Here is a 20889-nt window from a genome sequence, read left to right on the forward strand (position 1 = left end):
CCCTGATCAGCGCTCAGGGCTCTCTGTCTGGCATTGGAGTGGCCGGCCTTTCGCCCCTGAATACGACCTCCTGCCGGCCTTGTTAGTCTTTCACCCTATGCCCCGTTCCCTGCCCGCGCCACCGGCAGGCCCTATCAAACGATTACGTTTTTCGTAAACATGGGTCCAAAGGTCATGACTGTTATTCGGAAACGGGTATCATGAATGTCATGTTCGGAATAGGAAGACGACATATCGAGATTACCCTTAAAAATGTAGTGAAAAAGACTCTCTCTCTTGTCAAAAAAGACTCACGCAATACACTCTCATCTTGTTCAAAGGCGTAATGCTTTCCATAGTTGGCACCCTTTCCAGTATCGCATGACTCTTTCAAAAAAGCGGGTTGATAGGGGTCAGATCATTTTCTTATCATGCTAAGTGCAACAGAAATGTTCAAGTGAAAAGCGTACCTTTATGGCTTGACTTCACACTTCAAGCAGCCTGTACTGTACCTGTACCTGTGGGGTCCAAATCTTGGACAGTAAAACAATTTTGGCCCTACCCGATACTCAAAACGTAAGTCTCAAGTAAGTCAGTCTCAGTCTATAAGTGTTACACTTAAAGTGTAAGTATTGCGTGGTATGCATTGCGTATTTCAGTTGGCGTGGACAAAAGGCTTGGGCCAGGCTCAGCCCTGCCTAGGTTTCGCCTGACTTTGGGTAGCCAGGGCCCAGCTGGCGCCCTGTTCGAGCCCAGCCGAGGCCGTGTCAGAGCCCATCGCGTGCCGCGCCCTGCTGCGCAGCATTCTCGCTGGGCCCATGCCTGACATGGGCTTCTTGCCAATTGGTATGCAGCGCGCGTACCAGATGGAGCCGGACAGACTACCAGATGGAGCCCAGCGCCTGACAGGCCACGCCGATACACCTTAAGCTGCGCCCCAGCTGGAGCCCAGCGCCTGCCAGGCCACGCCGATGCCCGATATTTGCCACACATGCGCCCAGCTGGTGCTCAGCTAAGCCACAGGTAGACTGCGACCAGGCCGTCGCCCACCAAAAAAAGTTACGAGGGCCACGGCCGGGCGGCCCGTCTGCCGCCCGCCCGAAGCCATGATAAAATGCTGCCGAGCATTATGTTAAGGTGATTGTGACATCAGCGGCTCTGTGTCATGCGCCCAGATATTTTGCTTAGAAATTACCTCTTGCCATCTCGCTTTCGTATACGACATGCCCTCCCCGGATTTCTTTAGAGCTTCAAAGTATATGTGAACAATGTTGGCGATTGCGTTGAAATTCTTGCGTGAAGTAAATTATCCGTTTCACGAAGGAAGCATGCAGTATGGAGCTAGTTACTGCCATATCGTCCCATGGACGCTGCATTTGTCTTTCTTTCCCATCACGGCCATGTTAAATGTTGCGACACTGAAAAGAGGAGTGGCATCTGGGGAGCATCTGCCCTCGCCAGGCGCGGTGTGGACAAAGAGTGGTTCTCATACAACTTATGAGCTGTCCCTGTGATATCCGTGAATGCTGGCATTTTGCCATTCCCAGCTGGTGACCCCTTTTTAACCAAGCTAATGACCCTGTTCGCGTGCCGTATGGGATGCGAGGTGTAGGGACCACTCGACCGTCGTCACGCCCTTTGCCTTGCAATTAGTCATTAGGTAGGTACCAATCTGCTGGGAGCCAGAAGACAGTGATTCTTGGGACCAATAAAAACAGCCTGAAAATGAAGACGCAGTTCTTCGGGTCAAGCAGCTTGCAGACCAGGCCATTGCCAGGTAGGTCCACCCTGCCACCGGCCATAGGTCATTGCACTGGCCATTGCCAATGTCAGTTGAATAAATTTCCATCAGCTAGTGGAATTTCAAAAAAGTTGTTTAGCTAGTGGAATTGTGTAACAATATTCCTTTTGGGGTTTTCTGTCACTTTGATGTGTATCAGGTTTCTAAGTTGGACTTGTTAAGATTGTATGCCATGAAATATCTGCAAATCGTGCAATAATTAATGGATTTCATTTCAGTGAAATCATTTTCTTAATTGCATGCATGTATGGAGTTGCCAAAACTGCATGCACCTAAGAGATAAAGCAACTTGTATAATAGGAATGTTATATCTTTTTCATGTGATAGTCTGTGCTGTGGTGCATCATCAGTTGCACATGATCATTTAGTGACCATTCCTATTGTTCCATTGGTATTAATATCCAGTCCAATTATTATTTATCTGTGATTTTGATCTCAATCCTTGTTGCACTTTTACCCCTGGTTGCTTTTATGGTCATTACTCTTCTTCACACTTAATAAAATGGTCAACAGCATGACAGCATGCTTCATGTTGTCTTGATGTAAAAGGCTGTGAAGGCAGGACTCAAGGTATACAAATTGGGTACATTTGGTGGCACAAGCAGCAAGATGCTCAATTGATGCAAGGTGCTCAATTCATCACATTGGTGGGGTTTATACTGATATTGATCAAGGTTCACCCATTACTTAATGAGATGTGCCTGAGGTTTGACATATAAAGACCAATTCTGCACCACTCATTCTCTCATCTTGCAGTTGGCCAGTATCTGATATATTTGAAGAGTGACAATTTAATATCTTTGAAAAGTGCCAAGCCTAACTAAAACAACAACAGAGCTGAGTCTACTGTATAGATTGCATGATAAGGTTCACCCATTACTAAGTTGATGCACTTCCATAATAGGGCATGTTACCTATGGTGTGAAAGCATGACATGGTAGTCTTGAACATTGCATAGAATGCAACACCATGTTGTCACCACACTGCTGCTTAAAATTGTTATGCCACACACTTCAGTCTGAGCTATTTTGTTTGCCAATCTCACAGTGTCACTGCTATTGTGAATGTTAACAGGCATAAACAATGACTGCTGTCAAACCATCAAGAGTTTAAAGAGGATGTTTAACAGATCAAACAGGCTTAGGCCAAGCAAATCAGAGCCCAACACAGGGGTATCTCCAGGATTTGATGTGAAGGGTAGGGACACTAGGAGTGAATGAAAAATGGTGGGACTGGTCATTTGGGGGCCAGGGTCTTTAAAAAGCATGGTCATCACTACTGCCAGGGTGAGGTCAGCATGCTGAAGTTCATTGAGATGAGTGCCAGGAGGCCATATTTATTGATGCTATCAGACCTCTGTCCTCCACCATCTGTGCCCCCTCCCCCTACTTCCTTTGCTTGTTAAGGCACTGCCCCTTCACCCAAGAACCCCTCACATCCTTACCTGCTCCCCTGATGGGCCCGTACCTGTGCTGCACAAGTGCTGGGTTCGATCACTATTGAGCTCAATTTGATTGGTTGGTCCTGAGCAAGGGGGGCCAGCAACAGCTGGTGGATCCTAAGATATGTGCGCAATATCCTGAAAAAATCAGTCTTCATGGCACCTGAATGACCGAACTTTATTTCGCTTGTCGGGAGGAGAGGGAGGGGCATCTCAGTTCTGCCAGGACCACTTAAGGTGAGGACTTGTCATCAAAACCTGTTTGAGGGAAGAGTTTGGTAACTATTATGTACATCTTGCCTGCTGGTAATTGCATCTAATCAGCAGGTTTGTGGTCACCTGAATGAAAGATTTTCTAGTTTGATTACCTAGTGCAAAGATTTTCTAAGAAGAAAGAAAGATTTTCTAGTTCCATTACCTAGTACCATTACCTATTTTCTAGTTCCATTACCTAGTTTCTAGTTCCATTACCTAGTTTTCTAGTTTCATTACCATGTTGCAAAACAGGGTGGGCCCGATTTGAAATTGATCTGAAATTGAGCATCCAGTTTTTCCAATTTATCTATATCATTATGATATAATACATTGCATGGTATATTAATCCAATTTATTTGAAACACAGCACAAGCAGCCAGCATTCCGGACCCGGGAGGGACAGCCTCGTGGTGGGCGGAAAAATCCATTTTCGCAGCCGTAGCCCCAAGGTCTCTTAACCGTATGCTCATGCAGACATCCACGCTGTTCTGTGATGGCTGTGCAAGCCATGTGTACCCCATTTCATTGCCGTGGATGTGGATGGAAAACGCAATATGCCAGGTGTGTTGGTGGCCTTGCCAACTTCCACGGAGGTGGGCCAATTTTTTATTGTGGTGTAAAAATGTTTGTTCCTGCAGCAGTGCGACACCGAGCTTTGTCACGATGGTTGTGGTGGTTGTGTGGTTGTGTGGAACATGTGTGGTTGTTGATGTGGCATTAAACAGTCAGGAGTCGCTTTCATCGAACAAAATGTGCCAATTTGTGGTGAAACCACCACCACGTGGATGGCACCACGCGTATTTGTGACCTTGGGCCAATTGACTGGGTGGTACGCCTGCATATCTGGCGATCAGCCGCCTGGAGCGGACCAGGTGGAGTACACTCACGAGCGCGTTAAGCGCGGATAGGTAAGGGTAAGCCTGACCCTCGCAGGGTCAGGCTTACCCTTACCTATCCGCGCTTGACCTTTGCGAGGGTAAGCCTGACCCTCCAAAGTCAGCCGCCCTCGGGATTTTGCCAGGTGCGTGTCCACGGCTGACCGCCAGGTGGCAGGGCTTCGATTCGTGTAAAGCGCTCAGCCGCCAGTCAGGCTTAGCCGACGCCCCTCCCCCCCCCCCTCCCGAGCCCCTAGTGACGCCGCAGCTGCACGTGGTGTAGTGAGCTTACGCCCGCCAGCGTCATGAACAAAAGCGCGAACAAAAGCGCGCCACGAGCAAGTGCTTCCGTGACGCTTAATCACCTCACGCCGTTGAGACTACTCCAAGCCTCCGAGCGTTCCCCACCCTGGCGCAGACGGCCGCCTCTTAACATCGCACCGCGAGAAAAGGCGCCCTCACAGCCGCGTCCGTCAGGCTGGGGGGGGGGGAGGGGGGGGGGGGGGGCGTTATCCGTGGAGCTGCGTGCGATGACGTTCCTCGTCTCGCGGGTTCAGGGTGCAAATAGTCAACTGCTGCGCACGTGCACTGGGCGGCGAGCCACGGTGGCAGTCCGGTCGGAGAAGACATCTATAAAACAGTGCACTGTCGACATGCAACGAGCAAACGCCTTTGACGAAGTCCACCACACGGACCACGTCCGAGCCATTTCACGGGAATACGCCTGTATGCATCAAGCTCCAGGCGGGAATCCCTAGCTATGCCCAGCGAAAGCTCGCGGTCGCAGTGGTAATGCTGTGTGGGCGGCGGGCGGGCACTGGTTCCAGGTGTACACCACGGACTGTGCTCTGTAGTCACTCGACGGTCAGATACGGACGGTTGGTAGTGGACGGTCGGTAGCGGACGGTCGGTGGCGGACGGTCGGTAGCGGACGGTCAGATGTGGACGGTCAGATGCGGACGGTTGGTTTCCGACGGCCGGTAGCGGTCGGTAGCGGACGGTCAGTGGCGGACGGTCAGTGGAGGTCACATCAACGTTGGCGTGCTGATCTGGTCGCCGGGATGAGGCGGCCAGGGTATGAATCGACGGCTGACACAGTGATCGGGTCTTTGGTGACCCGGTGATCGGGTCTTTGGTGACCCGTTGATCAGATCTTTGGTGACCCGTTGATCGGATCTGTGGTGGCCCGGTGATCAAATCCGTGGTGACCCGTTGATCAGATCTGTGGTGATCCGGTGATCAGGTCTTTGGTGACCCGTCGATCAGATCTGTAGTGGTCCGGTGATCAGATCCGTGGTGACACGGTGATCGGGTCTTTGGTGACCCGTTGATCAGATCTTTGGTGACCCGTTGATCAGATCTGTGGTGGTCCGGTGATCAGATCCGTGGTGACCCGGTGATCGGGTCTCGGATCGTCTGGCGATCACACCGCTCATGCTCTGGGAGAGCGGACCACCAGCGGTCGGGTGCCTGGATTGCTGCTGCGCTCGTGCAGCCCGTCACTAGCAGCGTGCTCTGCTGATACGGTCGCCGGCCGCCGCTGGTGTTTGCCCCGGACGCCGGTGGCCGGATGGGTTACGCCGGTCGCAGCCGGCGCGCTGTGACTCATCACGCCAGCGCGGCGGGAGCGGGGGGAGGGGGAGCGAGCGAGGGGAGGGGCGGGCGGGAGGGGGCGGCGTCAGTCCACGCACGCGGGGCCAGGCGAGCGGGCCTGGCAGCGAGGAAAGACGGCAACTCATCAGCTCGCGATGGACCCAGCACCTCCTCGTCGCCGTCCTCGCTGCCGCTCCCTGCGAGTGGACGGGAGAAGTCCGCAGCGGGAGCCGCACGGTCGCCCGCGCGCCGCCGGCGGCCGCGGCCGCGCCGAACAGCGCCCCCGGCCGCGGCCGTGACCCGCTCGCGCGCCGCCAGGGCTCCACTGACGCAGGGGTCGGCCCGCTTATGCAGCAGGTGGCGCCCCGCGGGCGCCATGTGGGTCAGCACGGTGTCACTTTCGCGCCGGCTGCGGGCGCGGCACGCCAGCGCGTGTCCGGGCCGGTCTGGAGTTCAGATGGAAATAACTCGAACGCAAAACGGAGCTGGTCCAAACGTGCCACGGCACGAAGTTTCTGATGCCTCGATCTCTTGGTGACGACTTGGTTTGCGGCATGTTGGGGCGATACGGTTTGCGGCTTAACGTGGGCTGTTTTTGTTACGAGACTTTACAACACATAGCACATTGTTCTATATAAGAGCGTGTTATACTGATCTTGATCCAGGACTGCGCATCACACTTCCGAAGCTTGTTGTTCATTGTCGTTGGGCCACCCGTAAACAGGGCGCTTTGCCGGACGCTTTTCTATATGCTGTTTCACAATTTTGGCTAACCGCCCGAAACCAGACTCCGGGCTTGTCCCGTCCAGATTGCGTTCTGGCTCAGCTGCAGTCCGTACCCGCCACGCTGTATCCCTGCCGCGGTGATGTTTTGTCAATAATTTTTACTTTTTCGCTGCCCTTTGGTTACCGTCCCGCCACTGTCGCTATTTCCGTTCTTGCATGTCATTGTCTTCGTCCAAGCCGTGCCCCCCGTCCCCGACCCCGGCTCCGGCCCCGGTCCTGGCCCCAGCCCCCGCCCAGCCCCGGCCCCGACCCCGGCCCCGGCCCCGGCCCCGGCCCCATCTCCGTTCTCGTTCTCGTCCTCGTCCTCGTACTCCTTCCGGCGCCCCCCCCCCCCCTCAGCTGCAAAACAGAGCAGAGCAGGGCAGCCGGCCCGCCGCCAGCGGTGCATGACGCCCGACGCACCCCCGGAAGGCCCCACCCCGCGCGCCACGCCCGGCGCCCGCCGACCGGCTGGCGGCGCACTGTCGGCGCCGCCGCCGCCGTCGCGTCCAGTGTCGTCCGCAGGCGGCGGCGTGAAGCTCGGAGCGAGCGAGCGGGGCGAGCGGTGCGCGCGGCGCGTGCGGACTGGTCAGACTCGGCGACCGAGCTCGGGCGCCGCACGCCGAGCCGCCGGCCTGGCGCTCTGTGTCGGTGACGGTGACGGTGACGACGCCGCGCGGGCGCGACCGGCTGCGGGCCCGGTGTCGTCACTAGTGCGTGCGAGGGGGGATGATCGCGGGGGGGGGGGGGGAGACAAAGCGACGGCCGCTCACTGCCGGCCGACACTGATTGGCGGAATCAGTTCGACCTCCGAGAGCCGGATGGCGAGCGCCGCCGCTCCAGCTGCTGTCCTCAGTGTGGGCTGCGTGCCGCTCGGTGAGCTGTGAGCTCTCTGGTGGCGACCCGCGAGCGCCGCGTCAGCTGTGATCCCCCACGATCCACCAGCGGCTTGTGAGCAGTGCCGAGGCACCCCGCCGCTTCCGTCGTCGACTGCGTTGGCGCTCCGCGTGGACGCCGCTGCTCTCGGTGCCTCGACCTGCGGCCCCGGGCGGCGATGGCGGAGTCGCGGCTGCCGGCCTGGTCGCCGAGCGGCAGCCAGCTGTGCGACCCTAGCGGCCAGGCGCAGCGCCGCGTGCAGGCCATGTACAGCGCGCGCCGGCTCAGCGCCGTGGCGGCCGCCCAGCGCGCGCAGGGCGCCCCCTGCCGGCCGGCGGCGGGCCCGCGGCTGTCCATCGCGCCTGAGCCTCTCCCCGCACCCGCCGCCGGGCGCGAGCCGCAGGAGGAGGTGGATGAGGACGGGCTGTGGATGTCGCCGTGCGCAGGTGGCGCCCTGGCGACGGCCTCGAGCGCCGGCTCCGGCCGCTTGGCGTCGTCCGCCACCGTCGCCGACGGTTCGCCGTCTCCGCCCGCCGCTCGTGGCGCCGCCACCGCCGCCTCCTCGACGCCGAGCGTCGCCGGCGCCGGCCGCTGTTCGCCGCTACGGGATGTGGACTCGGCTTCTCCGGGCGCGGCGTCCGCGAACGCCGCGGTGTGGGCGGCGGCGGCGGCGGCGCGGCGCCGCCTCGCCGCGTCGGCGGCCGTCTGACACGGCTGCTGCCGCCGTCGCTCGGCCGCAGCGAGGCCCGGGTCGCACCCGTCGCCTCGGGTCCGATCAAGGGCCGCGGTTCTGGCCGGTCGCGGCCGCGTGTGGCCGACGGCCGGGCGACGCACCCGGCGGCGGCGGAGCAGCGCCTCGCGATCGGCGAAGCCTCGCTCGTCTTGGCCCGGCGACTGGGAGGAGCCCCGGAGGCGGCCGCACCTCGCCCGCGGACGGTGATTGGCGGTGATGGTGATGACCAGAACGCCGCCGTGTTCCCCGGCGGCGACGAGCCGTCGGGAGCCGCGACTGCGGGGCCGGAACATTCAGCCCACGCACCGACAGTGTGGCGGCGCCGCCTTGCGGACTGGACGCGGTGCCGGCGGCTACAGTGGCGCCGCCGCCGCCGGCTGCAGCCGCCCGACTTCTGGCGCGGCTTCAAGGAGTACGGCGTCGGCTCGCTGCAGCGCGGCGTCCGGCTACTGCGCATGCGCGGCTCGACGGGGAAGGACGCCGGCTCGCTCGGCTGCTCAGGAGTCAGCCCGACCAGCAGTGCCAGCGGCGTTTCCGAACCCGGCTCGTGGCGCTGCCTGCCGGCCGACTGGTGGCGCCGCCTGCGAGACTCGGTCTCCTGCTGCGCCCCGAGCCCCGAGCTCAAGCGGCGCCGGCGCATCCACACGCTGTCCGGCCTGTGCGTGTGTGAGCAGTGCGCGCCGGCGCCGCCAGCGCCGCCGGCCGCCGCCGCCGGCGCCACCGCGAGCCAGCGGCACGGGACGTGCTCTGAGCGAGTGGCCTCGCTGGCCGCCCGGCTGCGCGCGGGCGCGCGCGGACTGCGGGCGCCGCTCGCCCGGATTGGCCGCAGGTGTCCGATCCGCAGCAGCAGGTACCGATGACCCCTCCCCTCCCCCCGGGGCGGGAGCCCGGCCGAGAGTGGGCCGGCGCGGCGGACGGCGCCGGACGCGGAGGTCCACGTGACGGCACGCGGGTGGGTGGGCCTCCAGGAAGCCGCCTCGACGCGTCCGGGACCGGATACGGGCGTTGATTGGTCGGCGTTGGTGGTTCGCTGGTGTGTGTGGGGAGGGAGGGGGGGGGGGGAAGGGGGCTGGAGAGAGACAGAATTACGCGAGCCGCCTGGTTTGTCACTAGTTGTGGCGGCAGTTAGTGCATTTCCTCCGTGTTAAAATGACAAAGTTACGCACTCAAACGCTTATGACTGCGATGCAAACTCAAACAAACGAACGTTATTTTTGTATGCAGACGCACTACGATGTAACACAGTGCCCCCCCCCCCCCTCCCTCTTCCCGCCTTTTCGAGAACGCGTCACTACGAGACCCTAATGATCTGCCCACCTCGTAGACTTTAAACCCATCCATGGAACCACTTTGAGAGAGAATGGTCAGGTTGATTTGACCACAGAATGAATTCGGGAGACGGTTGAATGAAGAAACGAATTAAGTGAAGTAGAAATAAAATGAACAGCGACACAGAAATGAAAACAAATTAATTCACCGTCAGGTCATGCATGTTAAGCGGGCCCCTAGTAAGTCATAATCATTTCCCAATCCTGCCCACGGAGTATGCGGCGTTCGTCTGAGTTTTTGCTGTCGCTGGATTTTAAGGGCACGTCAGCTGCATTGGTTTTATGCGCCGCATGCGTTCCAGGAGTCCGTATCTGTACAGCCATACGGTAGTCGCGTACTTCAGTATGTAGGTACTGACCAACTCATCCGTGTCGTGCCCCATGTGCACATGTGTACCACCGCTGACCCGGACTGCACTCTGTGCCTCTGGGCTCGGGCGCTAACTGGTCATAGTCTGATGAGTGTATGCCGCTGCTGACCGGGGGAGGGGGAAGGGGAGGGGGGGGGGGTGCTCTTCGCACGTCTGAGCTCGGCAGCTGTCGGGGCATTCTGTCCCAGGTGTTTGTGCCGCCCGTCTCCTGCGCTCTACACCGCTGCTGACCGAGCTCTCCACTGCACCCCAGGGCGAAGGTGCTGACGGATGACCGTGTCCCCCCCCCCTCCCCGTTTCTACACCGCTGCTGACCCAGACCGCCCCTGCACCGCAGGGCGGAGATGCTGACTGTGTGTCCCCCTCGCCGCCCCTACACCGCTGCTGACCCAGACCTCCCCTGCACCCCAGGGCGGAGATGCTGACTGTGTGTCCCCTCCGCCGCCCCTACACCGCTGCTGACCCAGACCTCCCGTGCACACCAGGGTGGAGATGCTGACGGGTGACCGTGTCTCTCCCCGTCCCTACACCACTGCTGACCCAGACCTCCCCTACACCCCAGGGCGGAGGTGCTGGCCGTGTCCCCTTCCCCGTCTCCACTCCACTGCTGACCCAGACTTCCCCACACCCCAGGGCGGAGATGCTGACCGTGTCCCCCTCCCCGTCTCTTCACCACCGCTAACCCAGACCTCCCCCGCACCCCAGGGCGGAGATGCTGACCGTGTCCCCCTCCCCGTCTCTTCACCACCGCTAACCCAGACCTCCCCCGCACCCCAGGGCGGAGATGCTGACCGTGTCCCCCTCCCCGTCTCTTCACCATCGCTAACCCAGACCTCCCCCGCACCCCAGGGCGGAGATGCTGACCGTGTCCCCCTCCCCGTCTCTTCACCACCGCTAACCCAGACCTCCCCTGCACCCCAGGGCGGAGCGCTCCGAGGTGATGACCGAGGACCTGGCCGCGTCCGAGCGGCGCGTGGAGGCGCTCCGCGGCAGTTGCGGCGTCATCAGGAAGCGGCTCTCCGAGTCCCTCTCCGGCCACGGCTCCGACGATGCCGGCAAGCGGCTGGTGAGTGAGGCGCCGGCCCCCGCTCGTCGGTGGGCCCGGAGCGGTCCGCCGCCGCCGGGTCGGCACTGGGCGGGCGCTGGCCAGAAGGGCAGGCCGGGTGTCAGAGCGTTTGGAATGGCTGGCAAGATGACGGATGCGTTGCAAATGGACCGAAGGGTTTCTGCGCGCCATGTGACTAGGGCAGTCGGTGCGCCCTTAAGCCCAAATCACCATCGTCATCACGGTGTCACGCGTGACTTTTAAGACACATGCAATGGTCACACACGTGCAACACATGCAACTCGCAAGGCATGTGCAGCTTTTTGTGACGGGTGTTTTGCGTCCTTCAGCCCGTCAGCTGGTTATGTTTACCCGGAGAGAGCGTTCTTGCCCGAGACTCGCAGCCTCGGCTGGTTGTCATAGCAACGTCGGCGTTGAGCGCCTGGCCTCGCCGAGCGTCTGAGGTTTTGCCCCGTCGCTTTCAGCGTAAGATCCCGGAGCACCAGCTGGGATCGGCCATGAAAGAGGGCGCCGGCCTGGTCGGGGTGGAGACGCTGGTCGGGTAAGACGCCGCCGGCGCGCGGACGGGCGGGTGCGGCCGAGGTCGCGGCCACGGCGGCGTCAGGGGAAGGGCGTGACGATGTCCGGATGCTGATCAGCGGCGGCCGTGGTCTCGAGGTGTGCTCTCAGTGCTCGTTGCTCCTGCGTGTTATTACTGGCTTTGCGGGTGGCCACTGCTCTCGTCAGTGATGCAGCCGGTCGGTTTATCGCGACTCGGGTGACCCAGTGACCCGATGACTCAGTGGCTCCGTGACTCCGTATCTATCGGGAGAACCTTTCTTGCCCTCATGGGATGAGTGGCAGACTGGCCGCATGTCGGTGTGTATCGCGTGGGCCCCGCCCCGCCGCCCGGCTCTGGCGTACAGTTCGCTGTCGGCCCTTTAGAACAGAGCCGTAAACACCACAGAGCCGTAGAGCGTGCTTCCGGCCTACGCGTCCTCGTCTTGTCGGCCGCCCCGTCCCGCCGTCTCTCACCGCGCCGCCGCCGATTCTTACCGCGCCGCCCCGCCGTCTCACCGCTCCGCCGCCGTCGCTGTCGCGCAGAGCCATCATGAACGAGTGCGGCGAGGCGCAGACGAAGCTAGCGCAGGAGCGCCTCAGCTACGAGCAGGAGCTGGAGATGACCGTGCTGGACAACAGCGTGCTGCAGCAGCTGCTGGACACCGACATCCCCAACGTCACGAAGCTGCGCAAGACGCTGTCGAAGCTTACGCTGGACATGGACGCCACCCGGAGCAGGTGTGTGACGACGGACGGACGCTGTCGCGCCGCGGCGGCACGCTGAGAGACGTCGCGGTTGGGCACTCAGGCCGGCCAAGCAGACGCGTCGAACTGTGCGAGTGTTCAGTTGGTTGTCGACGCGTATTTGCTGCTCTGGCTTTAAGCGACGGAGCGTGTCGTTCATTCGCGCCACTACGTGCGGGCCTATGTGCGCCGCTGTTCAACTCAGTTCATCTCAGTTCAGTTTATTAGGAATCATTCCACGCGGGCGGTTACTGTCGATTCCAATCAAGCACGTGGGAAGACATAAGCGCAAAGCAAGGCACTGGCATGCTGGACAATTCCGTCAAATAGACCGTGAAATAGGGACGTAATCACAACATTGTCGTACGTTTGTCGTCTCCAATTTCCACCTAGCTTTGGAATACAACTAGTTGACTGTACTGTATTGCGCTGTGCCGTGCTGTACTGTGCTGTGCTGTGCTGTGCTGTGCTGTGCTGTGCTGTGCTGTGCTGTGCTGTGCTGTTCTGTTCTGTTCTGTTCTGTTCTGTTCTGTTCTGTTCTGTTCTGTTCTGTTCCGTGCTGTGCTGTGCCATGCTGTGTACTGTAATGTACTGTACTATACTGTACTGCACTGTGCTGCACTGTGCTGTGCTGTTCTGTGCTGTAATGTACTGTGTTGTACTGTACTGTGCTGTGCTGTGCTGTGCTGCTGTGCTGCTGTGCCGTGCCGTGCCGTGCCGTGCCGTGCCGTGCCGTGCCGTGCCGTGCCGTGCCGTGCCGTGCCATGCCGTGCCGTGCCGTGCCGTGCCGTGCCGTGCTGTGCTGTGCTGTGCCGTGCTGTGCTGTTCTGCTCTGTTCTGACTGTGCTGGTTGTGCTGGCTGTGTGTCGCTGTGAGCCGCTGTGAGCCGCGGCCGCCGCGTCCGGCCGCCGTCACAGCCGGGGTGGCGCCGCCGCAGGTACCAGAGCGCCCAGCGTCACACGGTGGGCGCCGTGACGGCGTCCGGCCAGCAGCTGAGGGACGAGCTGGAGGCGGCCCAGGTCAAGGTCGAGCAGCACCGGGTACGTGGTCTGACGGGGCAGCCGGGAGTGGCCTGGCATCGGGGGGTTGAGAAGAGCCCGAGGCGGCGTCGGTCAGTGTCGACAGCTCATAGACGTGGCGGGAGGGGGGGGGGGAAGGGGCGGGGGTACGGGTCGTCTCGACACGGGCCGCGCGCGCTCTGATCGTCTCTCGGCGGCCAGCAGCGCCTCCAGCGGCCCGTACTGAGGACCGCTGACGATCCGTACCTGTCAGTTCGAATGAGAGACAGCGAGTGGCTGGAGCTGCTTGTGCTGACGGCCCCCGCGGCTCCGAGGCGCGGTGTTACGCGGCAGACGTGCCTAACTCTGCTGGTAGCGTTGCTTCGCTGCCGTCTGCGCTAGCGCTGTTCCGCTGGGGTAGCTGAGAAGGCAGTTTTGGGGGTAGAAGCTGACCGCTCTGTGGAGTTGCCGGAGTGCGCAGATTTTCTTACCCAGATCATGGCCTTATACTTGATAGCCTCGCACAAGAACCCGCTCAAACGTGAGTAACAATCAAACATGCTGCTTTTTTGCTACATGAAGACGACATTTGGCGCTTTTTGGCTGGACCCAACGCTATTTGATCACCGTCAGCAGGGCCGACATCGAACCTCCTCCTCGTTGATCCTTCCTCTCGCCAAATGATCCAGGGCGCAGGGCTAGGGGGTGAGGGGAGGGGGGGAGCTGAGAGCATCGCGTTCAGGGACGCCCAACGGGCCGATTATGGCAGAGCTGACGTGTCCACTGTGTTGTACGCAAGTCACGCGGCCACAGCCGAGCACTTCCAACACCGCTGCGTGCCGTGGCTCCATGTTGACTGTCGATACTTGCGCGCGGCCCTCATAGATGTCGCTAGTGAGCGCACGCCTGGCCGGGTCCGCGCCGCGGGCCGAGCTATCGATGTGCACGCGGCGGCTGTTCGAAGCGCTGATGTAGCTGCATGCGGTGTGTGACGCAGCACGACGACCGGTGTGCGCCCCTTGCCACCCCCCCCCCTCCCGTCTTGCCCTACCTTCCTCCCACGCGCCGCCTCCCCCGTCTCCTTCGCTCCCGCCTGGTCGCTCCCGCATGACCTCACCTCAGCGGACCTGACCCGAACCCGATCCGATGTCACGTAAAGCTGGCATGACCTGACCACCCGCCAGGGACTGGCTGAACCGCGCCAGACTTTGCAAAGTGTGCTGCTGCGTGCCCCCCCCCCCCCCCCCCGCTGACGCGTCGCGCGCCTCCGCCGGCGGCCTCGAGCACGGCGCCCTGCACGCCGCGTGTAGCGCGGGGCCGCACGCAGCCGGTAGAGACCCGTAACCGCTCGCTTGAACGATGACCTGCGAGCGGCGGCGCTCGCTTGAACGGTGGCCGAGGAGCAGTCGAGAGGCGCCGCTTCATCTTGTTTGAGCGCGTGAGATGTGCGAGATGAGCTCCGCCAGACGTGTCGGCCCCGTCCTGCCCGACGCCACCCGCTGCCTGCCCGACCGAGCGGTGCTGCCATCTGGCGAACTGTTCCGGGTGGGCGCAGAGGCCCGCCCCCTCTCCGGGCGGGCGAGCCTCCTGCCGGAGAGCGCGAGGTCGTGTGTTCGTGGCTCCCCGCCGACAGTTTTTCGGCCTTTTCCTTCCCTCGAGGCGTGAGGTCTGTGACGCCAGGCGCCACAGCACCGACCATACATCGTTCTGCCGCGCGACCAATTGTTCTAGGCGTCGGGAATTCACAAGTTCGCAAAAACCAAGCATCGCTCACTAACCGCCAGTAACAGTTTGGTTACTAACTGCGCCCGTTCGCCAACTGACCGGCCGACCGGCGCCGTCGCCAGGACGTGCTGGCCGGCGACATGTTCCAGCTGCTGAGCCGGGAGCCGGAGCTGGCGCAGCTGATGCTGCACCTGGTCAAGCTGCAGACGGAGCACTACCGCAGCTGCCTGCAGCTGCTGGAGGCCACCATCCCCGGCTTGCAGGCCAGCCTCAGTAAGCGTCCTCGGAACGGGAGGAGAGGGGGATCAGGCCGGGGTGCGGCTGAATAAGATTGTTTTAGCTGGCGGGGGCGAAGCACTTAGCCTCTCAGCGGGTGGGGCGGACCAAGGGACGTGTTTGCAGGTGGAGTCGGGGTTGGGTTTTCAGCGCCATCTCGCAGGGTGGGTGCGGGTGTTGAACAAACCAGGAAGCGGCCATGGCAAAGGACGCTCGTGACGAGCGGGTAGCGTACACGACATGAGTTGTGGCGGCTCACACTGGTGTTGTACAGCTCAGATCAGCCGCGCGGGCAAACGTGCGCTGTCTGCAGACACGCTGAGGAGTCCGCGTGTGTCCAGCGCGTGTCTCAGTCCAGCCGCGCCTCCTCTTACCCCGTGCTGATCGCCGCCGCGTGGCCGGCAGACGCCGCGGCCGTGAAGCCCGTGTTCGGCCTCTCGCTGGAGGAGCACCTGCGCGTCACCAACCGGCAGGTGGCGCTGCCGCTCGAGATGTGCGTCTGCCGCCTCCTCCAGATCGGCGCCGACGAGGAGGGTCTCTTCAGGGTGGCCGGCAGTGAGTGGGTTTGGCGACGAGGAGGGTCTCTTCAGGGTGGCCGGCAGTGAGTGGGTGCGCCGACGAGGAGGGTCTCTTCAGGGTGGCCGGCAGTGAGCCGGGTTTGGCGACGAGGGAGGGTCTCTTCAGGGTGGCCGGCAGTGAGTGGGTTTGGCGACGAGGAGGGTCTCTTCAGGGTGGCCGGCAGTGAGTGGGTTTGGCGACGAGGAGGGTCTCTTCAGGGTGGCCGGCAGTGAGCGGGGGCGCCGACGAGGAGGGTCTCTTCAGGGTGGCCGGCAGTGAGTGGGGGTGGCGACGAGGAGGGTCTTTTCAGTGGCGACGAGGAGGGCCTCTTCAGGGTGGCTGGAAGTGAGTGTGTGTGTGGGGGGGGGGGGGGGGGGTTGCGCCGTGCTAAGACCGTTACTAAACACCCTCTCTCGAACTCCAAATACAAGTTTTTTCTCGCAGACCCCAAGCGGCCCCTTAGCAAAGTCGTAGGCAGTTTCGCGGCATGTATTCTTAAGCTCACAACAAACCATCGACGCACCATAGAGAGACAGCGCCCTCACGTTCGCCCCATTGCTAACGAACCACCACCAGCCGACGCAACGGCTCTCGCGCTCCGCTCACGCCTGCTCGTGGCTGGCAGGCACCTCCAAGGCGCGGAAGCTGAAGAGCTGCTTCGACGCCGGCCTGGTGGACGCGGCGCACATGCTGGACTACCTGGACCCGCACGTGGTGGCCGACGCGCTGAAGGCGTACCTGCGCGACCTGCCCGAGCCGCTGATGACGACGGACTTCTACGACGAGTGGATGACCTCCGCCCGGGTACAGGTGCGGTTCGGCACCACCGGGGACGGACGGGGACGGAAACGGGAACGGGAACGGGAACGGGAACGGGGACGGGACGGTGCAGGAATGGGATGCGGACGGGGACGGGGACGGAGACGGCGACGGAGGCGGACACGGAGACGGAGACGGAGACGGAGACGGAGACGGAGACGGAGACGGGGATGGGGACGGGAACTGGGACGGGACGGGGAAGGTGGTGGGGCCGGAGACGACGGCAGATAGTGACGTGTGACGACGGACGGGTTATGGGATGGTGTGGCCAGGCGGGTGTGGTGCATGACCGCGGTGAAGCGGCAGATGCTCTTGACCGGGGTCACACAAAGTAACAGAACCGAAAACATCGTGGACAGAGACATCCGATGAATTAAACGCAACAACCAGTTGTGCGGAGATCGCAAGCGACCACGTGACGTTGTTGTTGACGGATGGCACCCGGACAAGCCGCCTCGTGCGGAGCGAGTGGGCCGTTAGTGACGGACGGCCGGCGACGTACCGAGGCGCGCCCGAGCTCGCCCGCGTGCACCCGGCTAATCACTGCTCCGGCTCGCATATCCTCGACGAGCACTCCCGAGGCACACAGGGCGTCGTGGTGTGCGCCGTCAAATGACGCTCCTCTGTGTCATGTGACATGTCATTTGTCATGTGTCATGCCATCTTTCATGTGTCGCGGGCCGTGATCTAAGGTCACGCGGGTCGTGACCTCAGGTCACGCCGTTCCGTGGCGTGACGTCATGCCGGACCGCTGGACGTGACGCTGACGCTGCGGTCGCGCCGGCAGGAGGAAGGTGCGCGACTGCAGGCGCTCTGGCAGGTGCTGCACCAGCTGCCCGAGGCGCACTACACCAACCTGCGCTACCTCATCAAGTTCTTGGCGCTGCTCTGCAAAAACAAACAGGCGAGTCTGGGCGGGCGCGGCTGAGACTGAGAGATCGGGCTGGTGACTGATGCGACGCTCGTCAACGGGAGGCTGAATCAGTCGCGTTCTTTCACGGATGGTGAGCGGCCGTCGGGATTGATTGGTGTGTCCGCTGGACTGGCAGGTGACCGTTCTGCACGACGGCATCCTGTCCGTTCACGTCCCACCGCGTGGCCTCCCACGTGATGGCTAGCGAGCGCTTGACTGAACCGCCGGAGGTGCGCGTGATCTGCGGGCTGGACCCGATCCGGACATGACCCGGAATCGATCGTCTCTGCCAATACCCGGCGCCGTCTGACCGCACGCCTGGGGCCACTCCGGCCATGCCTGTCACTCCGGCCGCTCGGGCCGCTCGGAGTGGCCGGACCAGCCCCCGTCGCTCGCGGCGTCGATCTGAGCTGTGCCTCCCCCCCCCCCCCCGCCATCGCCGGCCGGTGACCCCCGCCGCCTCGCGCAGGTCAACAAGATGACCACGCAGAACATGGCCATCGTGATGGCGCCGAACCTGCTGTGGACGCGGCTGGAGGAGGGCTTCAACATGACGGCCACCGGCACCCACAGCCTGGTGGTGGACTCGCTGATAGCGCACTGCGACTGGTTCTTCCCCGAAGGTGGGTGTGCGCCGAGACGAGGCTCGGGGTCCCCGGGCGGGTGTGGTCTGGCGCTGTTCCCGTTTGGTCTTGAATTCGTCGGGAGTTGGAAGTGAAACGCGCATGCAACGAGTGGCGACAGGTAGAGTGAAGCGAGCGGACGTGTCCTTGCACTGTTGCCGTTTGGTATCAAAGCCGCCAAGAGTTGGAAGTGAACTGAACGTGTAACAGGTGGCGACAGATAGAACGAAACGGGCATTGAAGCGGAAGTTGAGTGAGCTGCTCCATGGGGCTTAAAGATGGCGTTCCTTCTGGCCCGGCCTGACGCTTCTGTCGTTCTCCGCTGCTTCCATGAGGGGTTGCACGTGCGCAGAAGTGAACTCTGGGTGATTCCGTCATCGGGCACAGGTCATGGTCCGTTCATGCTCGTGCGGCCGCGAAGGCGTGGTCTGAGACCAATCGCAAACTGCGGTTCAGTTCCCCCGGCTATCATTGGCGCGAAGCTGTTGCGCTATTGCCAGTGGCCACTCGCGTTGTGATGTGACCTGATGTGGCTGAGAGCTGCATGCTGCGAACGCTAGCCTCTCTCAGTGGGAGACCTGTTAGGGCTGCCCGCTGATTGTGCAGAGGATGTTAAATTATTGAGCCTGAAGGTGTCTTTTGTTGGTTAGGGTATGGTTGGCTCGCGGGACAGGGTGTTGGCATGTCGTGGCCCGTCTTGATCTGTCGCCGTGCCGGCAGACGTGGATTTCTTCATCACCTACCCTCGCGAAGTAACGACTGAAACCTCACCGACGCCGGACTCCCCCCATGCTCGGCAATGGCGTTGTCCGCTCTCATCAGGGCCACCACCGCTTCGAAGAGCAGCGACAGTGGCGTGATCGCGGTGGACTCGTCCGCGGCGGGGAGTCCACGGGCAGCACGGCCAGTCTAACATCGGAGCCGAGGTAGGTCGCGAGGGATGTGAGACGACGCATCGCTCTGCTGGCCACGAACGTCGGGCGGCGCTGGGTTTCGTGGCCGCGTGAACGCAGCGAGCGCGCTCGGCGTTACGTGTTGGTGGGCACGCGGGGCTTTTCTCCTCGCAGGTCGGTTTCGCCTTAATGCGGGTTTGTTGCGCGTACGGTCGGCGGCTGCGCGATGTAAAGCCAAGTCCGAAACAGGGCTCGCCATCTGCTTCTGCGACCATTGCAGCCGACGTGTGCTGTGGCTACATGTCACCGTGCGGCGGCGTTCATTTTCCGTGCATGGCGGCAGCGACGGGCATGCACCAGATCGCCGCTGATTTGCTATGCGGTCTTCGCCCGCGGGTGCATAAAATAAACTTAACATGCGCTCGCCGTCATCATTGTTTACGGTGGCAGCGCTGCGATAAAAACCGAGTCATTGTTTCAGCTGGTAACGCTGCGAGAAATGCTCTCCCGCCTCAGCGCTCAATATACAACACCAACACTATCACCACTTCATGCGTCACCACCAGTGAACACGGCCGGCGTCTCACCCGACCCGTCTCTCCCCCTCAGCACGCAGCACTGCGAGAGCCGCGCCCGACGCTGCGGCGCAAGAAGCAGGCGGCGCCGGCGCCGCCGGCACACAGGCAGACGATTGCGACACCGGCGCGGCCCGACGCGGAGCTGCGGCCGGCCGGGCCCGGCGGCGCGCTCGACATCGTGCAGCGGTCGGCCGCGATCGCCGCCGGCCTGCTGCAGGAGCCGACGGAGCCGCCCGATCCGGCCGTCGGGCCGGCGGCCGGTCAGACTGCGGGTCAGACTGTCGGACAGACTGCCGGGCAGGTCAAGACGGCGACGCCGGCGCTGGGCGTGATGCCGACACCGGCCGTCGCCGCCGGCCCGGCCGCAGCCCCGGCCATCTCTCCTGCCCCGATCCAAAAGGTAACCCCGTCCTCCGCCCGCAACGTGACCCCGAGCCCATCCCAGCCCGCGGCCGCGGCCGCCGCCGTTCCCCCGGCGCCGGGTCAGACGGCGACCGCGGCGGCGCCGGCGGGCTTCGTCAGGCCGGAGCGGCCTACGGCGCTGCCCGTGGCGTGTCCCACCGTACCGGCTCCGGCTGCGGTCCCGGCTCCGGCTCCGGCTCCGGCTCCGGTCCCGGCCTCGGCTCCGGATACGGCTCCGGCTCCGGCTCCGGTCCCGGCCTCGGGTCCGGTCCCGGCCTCGGCTCCGGCGCCGGCTCCGGCTCCGGCTCCGGCGCCGGCTCCGTCCCCGGCGCCAGTGCCGCGCACCGCCGCCGGCGCCGGGCCGCCGGTGCCGGCGCCACGCGCCACGCAGACGGTGCGACCCGACCGGCCACCGCCGCCGGCCAAGGTGAGAGAATGGGACGCGCGCGCCGGCTGCCTCTGTTGGCTCGGCCGCGCGCGATGGCGGGAGCGCTCCGTGCCGCGGCTCGCCCTGTTCTGTGCGTGTGAGACGCTTAGGTGCTGGCGTCTGCCGGGCAGGCCGTCACACTGCCGTGCGGGAGGCGAGACGAGTTTGTCGGTTGTCTCGGGATGTCCCGGGTTGTCTCGGACTCCAACCGTGGACACGGCACGTTGTCAATCGACCCACGCTCTGCAGCTACTCCCTAGTGGTTATTTGAACCGATGCCTCTGACGAACGCGTCCGTAATCTGTGTCGA

The 20889-nt window shown here is 62.1% G+C and overlaps 1 protein-coding gene across 1 annotated transcript; it reads left to right on the plus strand.

The window, feature by feature from the left end:
- The first annotated feature begins 1728 nt into the window (after window positions 1–1728).
- LOC119114073 (rho GTPase-activating protein 44) lies at window positions 1729–19139 on the plus strand. Its single transcript, XM_037238295.1, has 11 exons — window positions 1729–1756; window positions 10939–11083; window positions 11548–11624; window positions 12167–12361; window positions 13305–13407; window positions 15213–15363; window positions 15772–15921; window positions 16550–16734; window positions 17531–17647; window positions 18126–18279; window positions 19000–19139. Exons 2-11 carry the CDS (start codon window positions 10958–10960, stop codon window positions 19137–19139), a joined length of 1398 nt encoding a protein of 465 aa, XP_037094190.1. The 5' UTR covers window positions 1729–1756; window positions 10939–10957.
- The last annotated feature ends 1750 nt before the right edge of the window (window positions 19140–20889 follow it).

The sequence above is a fragment of the Pollicipes pollicipes genome, unplaced genomic scaffold (genome assembly GCF_011947565.3).
Source record: "Pollicipes pollicipes isolate AB1234 unplaced genomic scaffold, Ppol_2.1 Scaffold_7262;HRSCAF=8765_pilon_pilon_pilon, whole genome shotgun sequence".
NCBI classification, from domain to species: Eukaryota; Metazoa; Arthropoda; class Thecostraca; order Pollicipedomorpha; family Pollicipedidae; genus Pollicipes; species Pollicipes pollicipes.

Excerpts from the sequence above, each read along its gene's own strand:
- LOC119114073 (XM_037238295.1), top strand. The coding sequence starts at position 10,958 with ATGACCGAGGACCTGGCCGCGTCCGAGCGGCGCGTGGAGGCGCTCCGC. Across the intron at positions 12,362-13,304 it reads ATGGACGCCACCCGGAGCAG|GTACCAGAGCGCCCAGCGTC; the intron begins GTGTGTGACGAC and ends GCGCCGCCGCAG. Across the intron at positions 17,648-18,125 it reads TGCTCTGCAAAAACAAACAG|GTCAACAAGATGACCACGCA; the intron begins GCGAGTCTGGGC and ends CGCCTCGCGCAG.